The sequence below is a fragment of the Dicentrarchus labrax genome, unplaced genomic scaffold (genome assembly GCF_905237075.1).
Source record: "Dicentrarchus labrax unplaced genomic scaffold, dlabrax2021, whole genome shotgun sequence".
Classification (NCBI taxonomy): Eukaryota; Metazoa; Chordata; class Actinopteri; family Moronidae; genus Dicentrarchus; species Dicentrarchus labrax.
The window spans coordinates 29,577,970-29,592,118 of NW_026136711.1; the positions used below are offsets into that span (position 1 = coordinate 29,577,970).

Consider the following 14,149-nt stretch of genomic DNA (forward strand, 5'->3'; position numbering starts at 1 on the left):
TGGATTTAATTTACATAACATTACTCACATCGCATTCATAAAAAATCCTTTGATCCGTACCAAACTGGATCCTGTGGATCACGGTTTCAACAACTTTGCCTTAACCAAAAGAGTTTAGTTTTAGTTCATGACGAAAGCCCAGAAAGAGAGATTCCCAGGCTGCCAATCTACTTATTACACACTTAAAGTGCACAGCTCTCCAGGCCATTTTCTGCCTACTCCCTTTCCCTATTACCATTACTTCCCCATGCTGCTCTCTAAGTTTGATTAAGTACAATCCAGTGGGGGTGTTTCAGCACAAACTTGATCCATGGCCGAGGGCTGACTTTACTCTGCTGCGTCAGAGCAAAAGATTTTGCGCAAGCATTCCTTTTCCCTATTCCCACCTCATATTCATCACTTTCATTACAGTCTCGATACGTAGAATCTCAACCTAGTGAGAGGTCCAATAACACAGGGGAGCCTGTTGGGCTTGGCCACCTGTTGTCTAAGGACAATCAATATGAGAGATACAAGATTACATGACAACACACAACACACACAAAACCCACTGGGATTTCACATCTCTCAAGGTGACTACAGAGTGATGGTCTCTCAAATCGGCTATTTCCAACCCTAATCTCAAAATCTTTTTGTTTTTTCCCTTTTGGCTACAAAGAGAATATTTGACCTCAACACCATGTTGTGCCAAATATTTTCATAAAAGTATCTAAAAGATTATAGTTTCAAATACTGTTTCCTATATTCCACTTCTGTTTTGGTACGTATCAGTGTCAATCAACCTTGAATATTAAAGATTGTCAGAGCAATGAACAATACATGTAATAATACTACGAATACTAACAAACAGCTTGCAAATGACATGAACGCAGAGTCTTAACTGCTAAAATGCTACCAACGTAAGAACCTCTGCATGACTTCTTAGTATTAAGTGATGAGAACAACAGTTTTATAGTATGTTGATGCTGTTACAAACATTATACTGAGTGATTGGAAATATTAATGGCATCAACAGCAGTAGTAAAGCTAATGACATTTTAACAGCTAAGCATGGCAGTTTTGTGACATGATTGACGTGTTTTTTTTATTTCAGGTACTGTGACTATTCCAAGAGAGATCAATGTTTACATAAAACTTGTAGGAAAATGTTGGTAACATCTTATTTGCTAATATGCTGTAAATTTCTAGAATTCATGTTGACAGAAGCTCTGACTGTGGGATATAGGCAGTGGAAAAAAGAAAACGCGTACTATATAGTATAAGATGTTGTTGGGGTATACAAATACTTATATACTAATAGCATGTACTAGATTAACAAGAATGTATCAAATACAGCAAACTAGATCAAATTATATCTGTGGGTAGCGAAGCATCTCTGGACCGCTGTCTATTAACAGAGTTGGACATCTGTTAGATGAGATGAACCATTTCAGTATTATTATCCAAGAATTAAAAAAATAAAACAGATAAACACATTCCATATGTGATAAATGAAGGCAGACATAACTGCTAAGATGCAAAGGCAATCCTCTCAAGCAGCACTTCCTTTCAGGCTCTGAACAAATCGTAGGACTAGAGCTGGGTGACATAGCACACATGACGGTAATTGATATGGACACTCACTATATCAACAGTCAACCTAATTTTGCTCACAATGATATGTTCAAGAAAACTTAATTCAAGCACTGTTCCCTAGAAAAATACCCTGTCATCATGTACGGATACGCCTGTCTTGTCTTGCTTTTGGCCTATAAGGCAACAGGATGAGATGTAATGCTAATGTGCAATTTTGACGCATTTGGGGATACAATTTGTGAGCTCTGTCACACCCTGCAAACCTCCGCATGAGGTAAAACTTAGGTGATGCAGACGGTCAATGCATCTATGCCCTGCAATGGTACAATTTGATGTAAAAAATGTTTGACACAGCAACAAATTGTGCGACTTGTACTAGCTGATAGTTATGGCTAAACATAAAGAGGAGCACACACGCTTGTTCTCTCACCAGCAGTGACACTACAGCAAAGACATTGCCATAAGGTTTGACAAACAGTTGCTCCACTTTCAGTGACAAATCCATCAAAAAGAAAATAATATTTACGTTATATATATACGTAGTTCAAGGTACTGGTCTCTAGAAAAGAAGAGAATGGCAGATACCCTATTACACTGAGTGCTATGCTCTACTAAGATAACTGTATGAAGGTTAAGCACCAGTGTTTGTAAGTGTAAACAGCTTGGAACTTCATGCCTGTATGCCTCAAGAGATCGCAATCAGAAAAGAACAAATCACACCATGACCTCATATTATATACTTCCATACTACATGTTAGCATAGGCAAGCACAACAGTGAGGAGTCATTGCAGCTGCTCCCTCACAATGTTTTATTCTGTCCTGAGACCGAACACTGCACTGTACCAGAGTGTTACCAGGTAAAAAGGCATAAGCCACCCTCACTTTCAGAGCTAAATTAATGCTGACAGTTTTATTGGGCAAGAATAAATTAGATCATCTGTGCTTTATATAAAAATTCAGAATAGAGGAGCAAACAGCAAAAAGTTAACTGTAATCACCTCAGAAGATAAAGCGACCTTGCTGTATTAAGAGTCATCAAGAAAAACAGAGATGTAAAATAATCATATCTAATGCTGGCTATGTGCAACTGCAGTTTCAATCATTGTATAATTCATGTCACGTGTTCAGGAGATTAATTTTCCGAACAAGTTGTGCGGTGGATCAAAGGTTTGCTGATAAATGTTATCATAAATGACAGATGTTATAGGATGAGCACAGAGACTTGTCCTATCATCGACTGACTGTGTCTGTGAAACTTCACTAACTAACTGGAGATTGATGTCTTCAGGATCTTCTGGTGATAGAAAATGTAGGAATGCTGTCCCAAGGGAAAAAAAGTTTCTATGTGGTTCATGTGGAGGAAGTCAGCATGCATAAAAGTAAATCATCTGTTGTCATAAGATGCATAGCCCACACAATCCTCCCTTACTCCCATCTGCACAGCTTCAGTCCACGCAGAGTGACGTCAATGTGCAGATTAGAGCTTTTTTCCCCTCCTTTCCCATCTCTTCCCTTTTTTCACGCCTAATCTCGACTTTTCATTAAACCTCAGCAATGCTGCATTCACTGCCTTGAAGATGGTTTTGAATAGCACTAGACATAAGAAACAGAAGAATAAAACTAAAAAGGCAAAGCAGTGATTTGGGATATCGACACTTACTACATAGTGAGAGTACAAGAAATGTAAAATTAAAAGTAAAAGAATAGGATTCCTAGTCTGCTGTATTAAAATGATGTTGTTTGTATTTAGAATGTATGTATGAAATTATTCCTCCTTAATAGTGGATGCTGAAAAGATAGATGGCTTATATATGTTGATTATGATATCACATGTAATTATGAAGATTGTCAGGTATAAAATAAAATGAAGTCTGTCCGTATAATTATACATAAATGAAAAGTTACATTATGGGTTACACATTAAAGAGGCATATTTTGACTATATTCAATCTGTGTTTTGTTCCTATTTAGTTTTCCTGAACTTTTTCCCCCTCATCACAGATTTAATATATTTTACTGCTACTGCAAGTCACGCTGACCCCTCCATGTTTCTTTATAACATAACCTTGAAATACTGTGCGTACTGTATGCTAACACAGAAAAACACAAGGACAGCCAGTGTTTTATCTTTTCAAACTGAGGTCAAAGTGACGTTGAATAATTCTACTTGTTCAGGTTCTTCAAAAACGTTCATTGCGAGCAAAAAGAAAGCAAACTGCATAAAATCAGAATGTCTGTATATGAAAAATCATCTGTGCACAGCAGTGTTACTCCTGGAAGCTTAAGCCCCCTGTGATGAAACGAATGAATGCAGAGATAAGTGTCATGTATAGTATACAAGGCACTTCTCAAAGTCTTTAATAAGGAGGCTAATGTTGGGACACAGTGGCAGAGCAATTGTTATTACTCAGCAGCCATGTTTGAACACGATAAGCAAAATCACATAATCCACATTAGCATGTAGGAAACAGTGAAGGGAGAATACAGTAAAACTGCTGATAAAGCCTGTCAAGAAATCCCTGTTTATTCTGGCTGCTAATTCAGAAAAATAAGGTTCTGATATATAAATTATATCCATGACAAAATATATAATTTACAGATTCAGATTTACATTTCTGGTAACACATGACAGTATTTGACAATACTGGGTGCTAACTGTAGATCACAGACAGCAATGGTATAGTTTTTTTTATGTAGCCCATCATGGGAGACCCTTCTGAGCAAAGCTTCTCTACTCTTTTTCCTATCTCTGCAAACCACCAGCTGCAAAGGGAATCAGAGTTGCTTCAAACTCCCACGCAAGCTGAAGACATCCGCAAGCTAGCCTACATCTGTACATGACGAACTTCAGGGGTATAGAGGGAAGTGACTGTGCTGTTTGAACTTCTTTGCCCCAAGCATTTAGTTGTCTCTACTAATCACAGGCTTTATCATTTGATCATTTGGAGCATCACTGCCTGATGGCAAAAGTACGCATATGTATTTCAGCCATATAGGCAAAGGAAAGTACTTTGTTTCAGGGACAATTTCTTTGATTTTTCCTCTTTCCACTTACATGGGGCTGTTATGGTGGCAGTGGGGGGAGGGCAAATTTGACGTGGCAGTTACAGATTCTGTTGCATTATTTGCATTGTGGGAGACAGACTGTGGTCGACCCCTTGGGTTTGACGCTTCTAGGCAATAAATCATCTTAGATACAAACCTCATAGCTGAAGATGCTAGGCATTAATAAAATATGTTAATGGATTTCCAATGACTGGTTTACTGCAAACACCAGACTTTAGCTCATCCACCAAAATGTCAAAAAGATGATTTGGTTTCACACATTTACCTGAAAAGCAGATATTTGGCATGTATATGCTAATGCTCAGAATATGTTATTCTCTCACATGTGGCTTATCACTGTCTCCAACAAGTCAGGGTGTCACTCTATTGGGAGGAATGCCTTTGAAGACACTAAAAGCCAGAATTTCTTTCAACATCAACACCCGTACCTCAATGTGGAAAGCTAATGAATGCATGGTTGAAAAGTGTTACACCATTTTAGGCCTTTTGTTGGAACATTTGTTGTCTGAGTTTTGTTAAATAATAGCATAAGAAGTTTATTCAGCCCCTCTGTGAAATAGCACAGTGTAAAAAAGGTTTAAACCAAAGTCAAAGCACTGCATCACCCTATGAGATCTCAACCACTGAGACTTCTATCAGCATGGAAGTGAATGGCACAATTTTATTAGGAAAACTAAACAATGTCAGGAAAGAAGGAGCTAGTTAGACATGATAATAAGTAGTTGTGGACAGTATTCTCTCTGGTACAAAATTATATCTTCAGCTGAATAAAATGTTACGACTGAAATGTTGCTGTTTTTAAATGTAATTTGTAATTTGACAAGTACCAGAAACCAAGTTTCACTTACTTCCACTGTATAGAGACTGAAATGTCAGAAATGGACATTTTAAAACCTCACCAGAAAAAAAAATTTTTTTTTTTTATTCTGACCCTTAAGACACATCAGTATTGTCTTTTACTGTTCTGTTATTTCACTTTTCAAATGTATTAAACCAAAATCCCTGTCTTGTACCTTCCTGTAAAACATTAAAGACAGGATTAGTAATTTTGGAAAAAAAAAACCCCCCCAAACCCCAATAAAAAAAAAAAAAAAAAGGGGAAAGAAAAAAAAAATATTTTTTTTTTGGGGGGGTTTGTACTTGTTTGTTTACCCCAAGACCTACTAACCTATGACCGACCCCAACTTTAAATATTTGACCATTTTTCTAAACACAGGGGTGTAAACATAAATTTATCTGATGATGCTTTTTATTGTTGTTGTTTATTGGCAAGAATACGATACGGATCACGATACACATTAAATATATTGAGATATATTGTGATACTGTAAGCAAGGTAATATATTCAGATAAAAAAAAAAAAAAAAACTAATTTTAGGAAAATTGGCATAGTTAAAAAAACACACAATCATATGTGTAAAAAAAAGTTATCCAGAACGGAGAGATCTGCATTTACATTTATCACAGTCCCTGTAAAAACATCCAACATTATAGCCCCCAGTCTATGTGTACAACATTGTTGGGAGTTTTTTAACACAAAATTAATTTTTTGAGAATCGACACATATTTTTAAAATATTTTCTTACGCCCGTACGCCACACTCACTTCTGGGCAATTCAATCAAAACAAGTTGTAATCAAATCCATCTCATAATTATATTACATAGGGATGCACCGATCCACACATCCAATCCCGATACCTGAATTTGGATATCGGCCGATAACGATACTATTCCGATACCAGAGCTGTGTTTGCTTTAATATTATTATTATCATTATTGTTGATTTTATATGAGGCTGAAATAAACTCCTCTCAACAGGCAAGTATGATATGTACGTATGTATGCATGTATGTCCCAAAAGGCAACTTGAGGTAAGTATAAAGTCAGAAAAGGAAGTCAGAAAAACAGGAAATCCTGTTAACAGGAAAAATCCCATCCTGAAAACAAATATGCAACTGTAAGGGTTTCAAATTTATTGTCTTGTCAATATTTATTAAATTCCCAAAATGTCAAATATTTGAAAATGTTTTGAAATATAAGAAAAGTGCAATAAGTGTAAACATCTTACACACACACTATCAATAAAACAGTGTGCATCTGAACAGCACAAATCAAGTACACTGGCTCTTGTAGCATCAACAAATCAAGGTTTTAAAATGTCAATTATCTGAAATACAAGAAAAGTGCAATAACTGTAAACATCTTACACACGCGCGCACGCACACACACACACACGCCGCACACACACACACACGCACGCACACACTCTGTAATCCCTTTAGCTTTCACCTTGTCTGCCTGGAGTTTAACTTGTTTTTGGAATGACTCCAGAAGTGATTCCTGACAGCTCGCCTAAAAAATCCTCGTGCTGTTTCGTGTGGTGCTTTTTTAAATGTTTGATTGCGTTCGTAGTGTTGTACGACGCGAGGGCGCTTCCGCGTCTCTGAATTACGGCTTTGCAAACATTGCATTTAGCTGTCTTGCTCTGCGGTGTTTCCAGTGTAAAGTATTTCCACACAGCAGACATGTTGGCTAGCCACAATGCTGCTCAATGCTATCCTGCTAGCTGGCTGCAAACTGTGGAATGGATTTCCTGAGCGGGGGCGTGTCTCATAACTCTGTGTCTCATTGAGCCGCACCTCCGTTCAGGAAATCCATTCCACAGTTTGCAGCCAGCTAGCAGACTGGCCGGCAGGAATCACCTGTGGAGTCATTTCAGCAGACAACGTTAAAGCGCAGACATGGTTCATGGATATCGGAAATCTGCGCAGGTTGGATCGGGAAATTCCGATACGTGAATTACGCTGGTATCGGTCCCGATACCGATACTGGATCGGATCGGCCCCATCCCTATTATTACACAAACATTTTACGTTTCACTGTGAAGTATGTCACATTATGTTAGCTAAATATGTTCTTGACTTCGAGTTCCTCTACTTAATCAGATAATCAACTCCAAATATTCGCTGAAGTCCTGCAGGACTGTGTGAGTGCAAGACCTTTTGAGGTCATTTTGATTTTTCAGTCAAAGCCATTTCATTTTTTGCACAGTGTTCTACATGCACAAAGCTGGCTGAAGCCGTACAACAAAAGCTGTCATTTCTGGGTCACCAACCTGTTTCAAGTTTTAATATGGCTCTTTCATCGCATTAAATGGGATTTCAAGTTACAAAAGATCCAGACTAAAAGGTGAGCATAACAAAAATTATACTTTAATTGAAGGTGATCACTGAATGAGACAATTGGTAGTCACACAAATGGTATCTACAGTGACTGTCCTGGTTTCTGAATGTTTTTTCCTCTTCAGTGAAGCTATTAGATGTAACCCAGCAACGTATTGCAGCCCTAATGTCAATCAAAGTACAAGTGTAAGAGGTCAACTAGAGACTCAAAGCAGGTTTGTGTTACCACCTGTTTGAACTCACTGTCGCATCAGAGATATCAATAGAAAACTTAATAAATTTTAAAGACTAATGAGATCCTATCAGATGTGATATTATATTATACTCTATCTCAACAGTATTGCTTATTGAGTTGAGGTTGGTAGGTGAATCAAAAATAATCCAGATATGAGCCATGAGCAATAAATCAATAAATAAATCAAACCACTGCATTGTACTTTAACAGTGATAGAAAAAAAAAATGTATATATAGATGTACGTACATTAGTTATTTATAGTCACAATGACTGACCAAACAAACAATAGTAGAAAAAAACAATGAAGACAGTTTCTAATCTGTGTATAATCATTTTATATAACTGCTGAAAGCTGCAGTGCTGATGCAAAGCCTGGTGATTGTTAGATAGTGGCATAACCACAACCCATTTTCCAGCCAATATCTCTTCTCACTTCCTGTGAGTCAAGACCAGCCATCAGTAGCAGACAGTCACAGTGCACCGGAAACCATCAGATCTAACAGAGATCCAGTGCCTGTTAAATCTGTCAACACTGCTATGATCCACAAGCTATACAAGCCAACCTACATTGTACAGTACTGTGGTGTGAGGCAACATATTTTCTTAGATGCTTTTTTCAGCAAGTAAAACATAATGGTTTAAAATAAACACACTGAAAGAATACAGGACATGAAATACCGTTTTTAACGTACAGCAAATTGAAAGGAAGGCAGTCTATTGCAGACATGTCATGTCATGTTTATTTGATTGACAATATAATTTTCAGCCATCTGTAGCTGAAATATCATTTATATATTTCTATACTGACTCCTTTTTAGCTGTAACAACTCTAACAGCCAGAGTAGTGTTGAACAGGGTTGTTTAAGTCTGTTTTCCATAACAGGGTTGTGTTGAGCAGTATCCCTTTGACCTTTGACATGGTAAACATGAGTCGATGGATGTTGATTATTTTACTCCTCATTCCTGTAATATTCCTACCAGATTCCACTGGTAGCAAATCACTAGAGCCTGCATGTCCCATTTCCGTATCTACATAAAATCAGAGCGCCTTGTACTTTACTGCGATGCTCTTTGAACCTATGCAGCTGTTCAGACCTGAACCTAAAGCAGTTCCTACTCACCATTTGTATTTAGTCTAGGACATGCACGGATTCCACATTAAAATATATTATTCTATTCACTGCAACAGTAATTGGGAAAACAAGATATATAAACACGAACATCTGAGGAAAGACGCATAATTGATTGCATTGGACAGCAAACTGCCACTTGCTGTGAGAGTAAACAAGTAGGGGAATATTTCATTTTGAAGAAAAGCATTATCCTCAGTAAGAATTATGCAGAAGGACATATCTACAGTAATAGTACATGTAAGACACTTCATCCACAGATTGCTCTAAAAAGCGAAAGGGAAATGAGATACAGCTTTAGAGATACTTTGATTTCTAGGTAAGACTGATCTTCGAAAATTGTCTAGGCCAGAGGACGAATATGAGTGGAAATACCAAGCTAACTGCTCTTGCGAGAGAAAAAGCATCAAAAAGCTGCAATTTGATATAATTTCAATCCAACTTCTGAACACTCGTATGTAGTTCTTAATCTCTTAAGAAATCTTTGAAGCCCTGTGAAGCAAGTCTGTTCTTGCCTAAATGGCATTGTAATACAGACACTAATACCACCTTGTGCCAATGTATTACATTTCTTTTTCTTTGGAGGGTGGTGGAGGTATATAAGACTAAAATCATTTCATCATGTTACGCATATGCAACCTTTCATATCCACCAAAGTCACAAATGGGAATGCTAAAAGTAGCCCATCCTTTCTAACTGAAACCCAGAATAATAACACTATTTACCAGATTAAACTCTAGGGGGTTCTGTATATTAATTTCTCCCCAACAAGAAGTCATAAATCAAAACTTAACAGTGAACTATAAACTATCTCTGGAGCAGCAGCAAATGATCTCAGAGCAGCAATTGTGACCGGTTTGTCGAGATAAAGTTAGACCATTAGATCATCTGCCTTGCACATTTTTTGGTTTACTTAAGTATCAAGACATCAGGTCACCACCATTGTCAAACATAAGTGCCACATGTTCAATTTAGAGAGAGTACCTAACTGTAAAGCTGTGAATGTGTGATGCTGCTGGTGCAGCTTACACCCAGCACTATAATGCAGCATTGAAACAATGCAAGCAAAAATGTACAGCCTTTATCTTATGTGACATCTCATGAGACACACTCGTGGCAAAGTAAAAGTACTCCCATGCTTGCTCTGACCTGGCTGGTGCTTCCATAGTTTAAAGAAAAATGTCTTCTTTCTTGGCTAGGCGCTGTAGTGTAATGGATGTAAGGATTTTGTTTCTTCCGGACAGGGCCAGGTTAGCTGTTTCTCCCTTGCTTCCATCTGTATTGCTAAGCTAAGCTAAGTGTCTGCTGACTGTATTTAATGGACAGATACGAGAGTGGTTACATTGAACTCCTTGCAAGAAAGTAAATTGGTGCATTCACAAAATTATCTTTAACCAATAAGAATGGTTTTCATGATTCTGTGCAATATAAGATCTTTCTAGAGTTTAAAGTACGCTATTAGGTCATCTGTGTCAATTCAGAAGCCAATGCTGTTCAATTCTCTTGGATTGGATTCTTGGATTCTGTATAAATGTTTGACCTACAGGATAAGCACGGTAGTGACATCAGTCTATGTAATGGTGTGTCTGCCCCGATGTTGCGAATGTCAATCAGATTTAACAGGTGTACTGGAGGCTGAAGACATAGCTACAAGTTGTGAACATGGACACATGAAACTGTGCCAATGCTTAAGAGAAGCTGTGGGTACACTTTACTACACATTTATGTCATGCAGAGCGCCTGCATAAGATTCTATATTTCTTGTTCTTTTACATTGCATGTCTGCGAAAAGACACATACTCATACACTCCAGTGTTCACAGATATACAGTAGATATATAAATGTGCATGCATAACAAGTCAAATGTAACCCCTGGAGAAACTCTAACCATACAGCCACTGAATATGTAGCCTACTCTTGAAACAGTGACTCAGTGACACCCTTAACAGCCAAGCATAAAACCTCACTAGCTGAGGCTAGTTTGCTGCATTAAGCAGGGAGCTGTACTGAAGTTTCTAAAAGAAGCACACATCTGGCAGACAGTAATGGTGTATGGGCTGCAAGGAGTTTCATTCTAAAATGAGATATTGTATGTATCATTTCTCTTTTATTTTTTTACTGACATGAAAGAAACTGTTGGGAAAAATAAAAATGCATGACATTTGAAGATAGAGATGAGAGTGGAATCACTGACCACCGGTCCCCTCTTTGGGGAACAAAATCTATCTTAAGACACTGGTGCACAAATGGAAATAAAGAAACATTGATCTTGTTAAAACACACACACACGCACACATACACACACAAGGAAATTGTACACTGGTATGAACTGAATGTGATATCCAGAAGACAGCAGACATCAGATTATATAAAGAATACTGCTTGGGGAAAAAAACAGGCAATGAAGGTGAAATCCTAAGGTGTTTCCACAGCATACATCTATTTGTTACAACGGTAGTGACAACAAACGGCAACAACAACCGTGCAGTCTGACCGAAATTCACTACAACTCAAATCATGCCGATTGATCAATTAAATTGTACCTGTCATTGTTTGTTTACATGGCGATCAATGTGAACTCCTGCTTGGAAAATCTCAGTCACTCAAGTGTATCAATGTAATGAAACCAAAGTAATTTAAGCTGTTGTGAACATTTCAAATGAACATGATTGCATTATTGAGTTAATCCTAAATACTTCACACAGTGCATGGCTTGTGTGTAGTTCAGCATCATCTGAGCAAGGCAGACACTGAGGCATTTCATCACCTAACATTATGTTAAGCTCTACTGACATAATGATTTCCTATATGGGTCAGCGAAGGTCAAAAACACTTCAAAACAATAAAATCCTTGGCTAACAGCGCAGGTTAACAGGGTAGTTTGTAAAGGCATGCTACTCTGATGTTGTAGCCAGGAGTCAACTCTCCTCAGAAGTCCTTCAAACACCACGGTGTTACCACCAGTGCACTGAGTGAGAGCCTAACTCCAGCAGAATGTAAGGGAGCCTTAAGACACTCTTTCTATATTTCTCAGTAAGGAAATCAAGTGATTGCAACGCAGTCTTGTAATGCAAGCTCTTGATGTATGGCACCATGTAGAAAAACAAACTGCCTTCAAATGCCACGGGACCAAGCAATGTCCCAGCAGTAAAGGAACATGCTTAAATCACTGCCACCAGGTCCTTATCTGTTGCAAATATTTGAATAACACTGGCTTCACCTAAATTGCAGTATAACATCCCCAGTCCCATTACCACTGCCCCCCCCAAAAAAATTAGACAAGACAATCCTGCAGAAGACAGCCTGATAATTATTTAGGATATACATATATTATGCCAAATCCAAATTCGCTTTCATGAAAAATTATGAATGCTGTGTTTTCATCCTCTAACATCTAAACACGTCAACGGAGAACAGAGAGAAAACACTGAGCGACACTGATGCCACCGCTGTGCTGAGCAGATCGCACAGGAAACAGACATCTGCATTCCAAAAAAATAAGAAAAAAGAGGCACTTTAGTGTTTCCCAAGGCAACAACTTTAATATCTGTTGAGCCCACCGTGCGCTATCTGATGTGCAAAAGCCACGATGACCAGACCGCCAAGGAGTGCGCTTCAGCATGGTTTAGTTGCGTGGTGCTCAGAAGTAGGTGCTGTCATGCATGCTGGTCGTGATAGTCAATGCAGAGGAATTAAGACTTAATACATAACCAGGCCTCCTGCTACCCTCTCTTTTTGCATTTCCTTTGAGCACTCCGACACCACGCACTGAGCAGCCTGAGCTGAATCCGACCATTATTCATTGATTTCTCTCCTCCACGACTTGTTTGGCACGGAGGGGGAAAGTTGGCATGAGGCAAGAATGGCACCGATCGCCTCCATCCGGCTGTCCTGTTAATGGCCAGTTAGTATTTCACTGTCACATATGAATATCTCAACTCACTGACACTTCGGTTTTTTTTGGGGGGGTTTTTTGGTTAAGACCCCACGCGTGGATCGGTGGGCTGCGCGAGGGGTTCCGGCTGTGTGAAAATAATAGGGGTCAGACTTACCGACGGCTAAATCCAGTAGATCCGCGCACAAGAGCAAGCACAATGAGAAGACGGTCATCTTTCCCTTATTTTGCAATAAATCCCAAACTCCATTTGCGTTTACATGCTCTCCGGGGTTCGGCTGTGTAATCCCCGCCATTCCAAAGGTATGCGATTGAAAGATGCCCCCAAACTATTCATGATGCAGCTCAAGTCTAAGTGGAGAAAATCGGAGAAGTTGACAATGAATACGGCATTCAGAGCGGCGAAAACCGAGCATCAGATCAAAAAAAAAACCCAAAATGAGTCACTGGCTGCGATTACAGAACAAGCGGAGTGTTATTTTTTCCCTCCCAGTTTAAACAATAGGGAGCTGCGGTGAGCCGCGGAGCAGAGATAGGCTCTGGAAAAAACGGAGGTTTGGATGAAAATGTGTTCCTCTCTCTCTCTCTCTCTCTCTCTCTCCCCCTCTCTCTCTCTCTCTTGCTCTCTCTGCTCTCCCGCCCTCCAGACAGACGCACAGTGATTCCCGATCACTCGCTCTTTAATTTCACACAATTTTCCTTAATCCTACCCTGGATTCAGACCACTCTAATTCTGTCCATTAAGCCGATTTATTTCTGTTGGATTTTTTTTTCCCCGTGTAAAAAATGGGGTTTAAAGATCCTTATGCTCCGGTATAAGATATAGCCTATAGATTACAACTACAAGAATACTAATACATAAATAAGGAAGCAACATCTCCAGTGCAATATGCAACAATGCAATATTTAAAAAATCTGAAAAATCTTGGTGAATGTTTTGCACTAAACTGTATTCTGCAAATTAAAATCAGTTCAAGATTAATTCAGTAGGACTTGTTACATACTAGCCTTATAACAAACACACATACTTTGGGTCTATTGTATTATTGCATTTTCTTGGAAC

General features: G+C 38.6%; 1 protein-coding gene across 2 annotated transcripts in view; it reads right to left on the reverse strand.

Annotated features, from left to right (window-relative positions):
• The window catches only part of igsf21a (immunoglobin superfamily, member 21a), a 160,578-nt gene extending 146,912 nt beyond the window's left edge, over nucleotides 1–13,666 (reverse strand). Inside the window, exon 1 of one of the 2 annotated variants that reach the window (XM_051414640.1) lies at nucleotides 13,244–13,666. In XM_051414640.1, the coding sequence (XP_051270600.1) occupies nucleotides 13,244–13,382 (139 nt within the window). In that variant the 5' untranslated portion in view covers nucleotides 13,383–13,666. The remainder of the gene's footprint in view (nucleotides 1–13,243) is intronic. The other variant, XM_051414641.1, reaches the window with a different exon arrangement.
• Nucleotides 13,667–14,149: the final 483 nt, after the last annotated feature.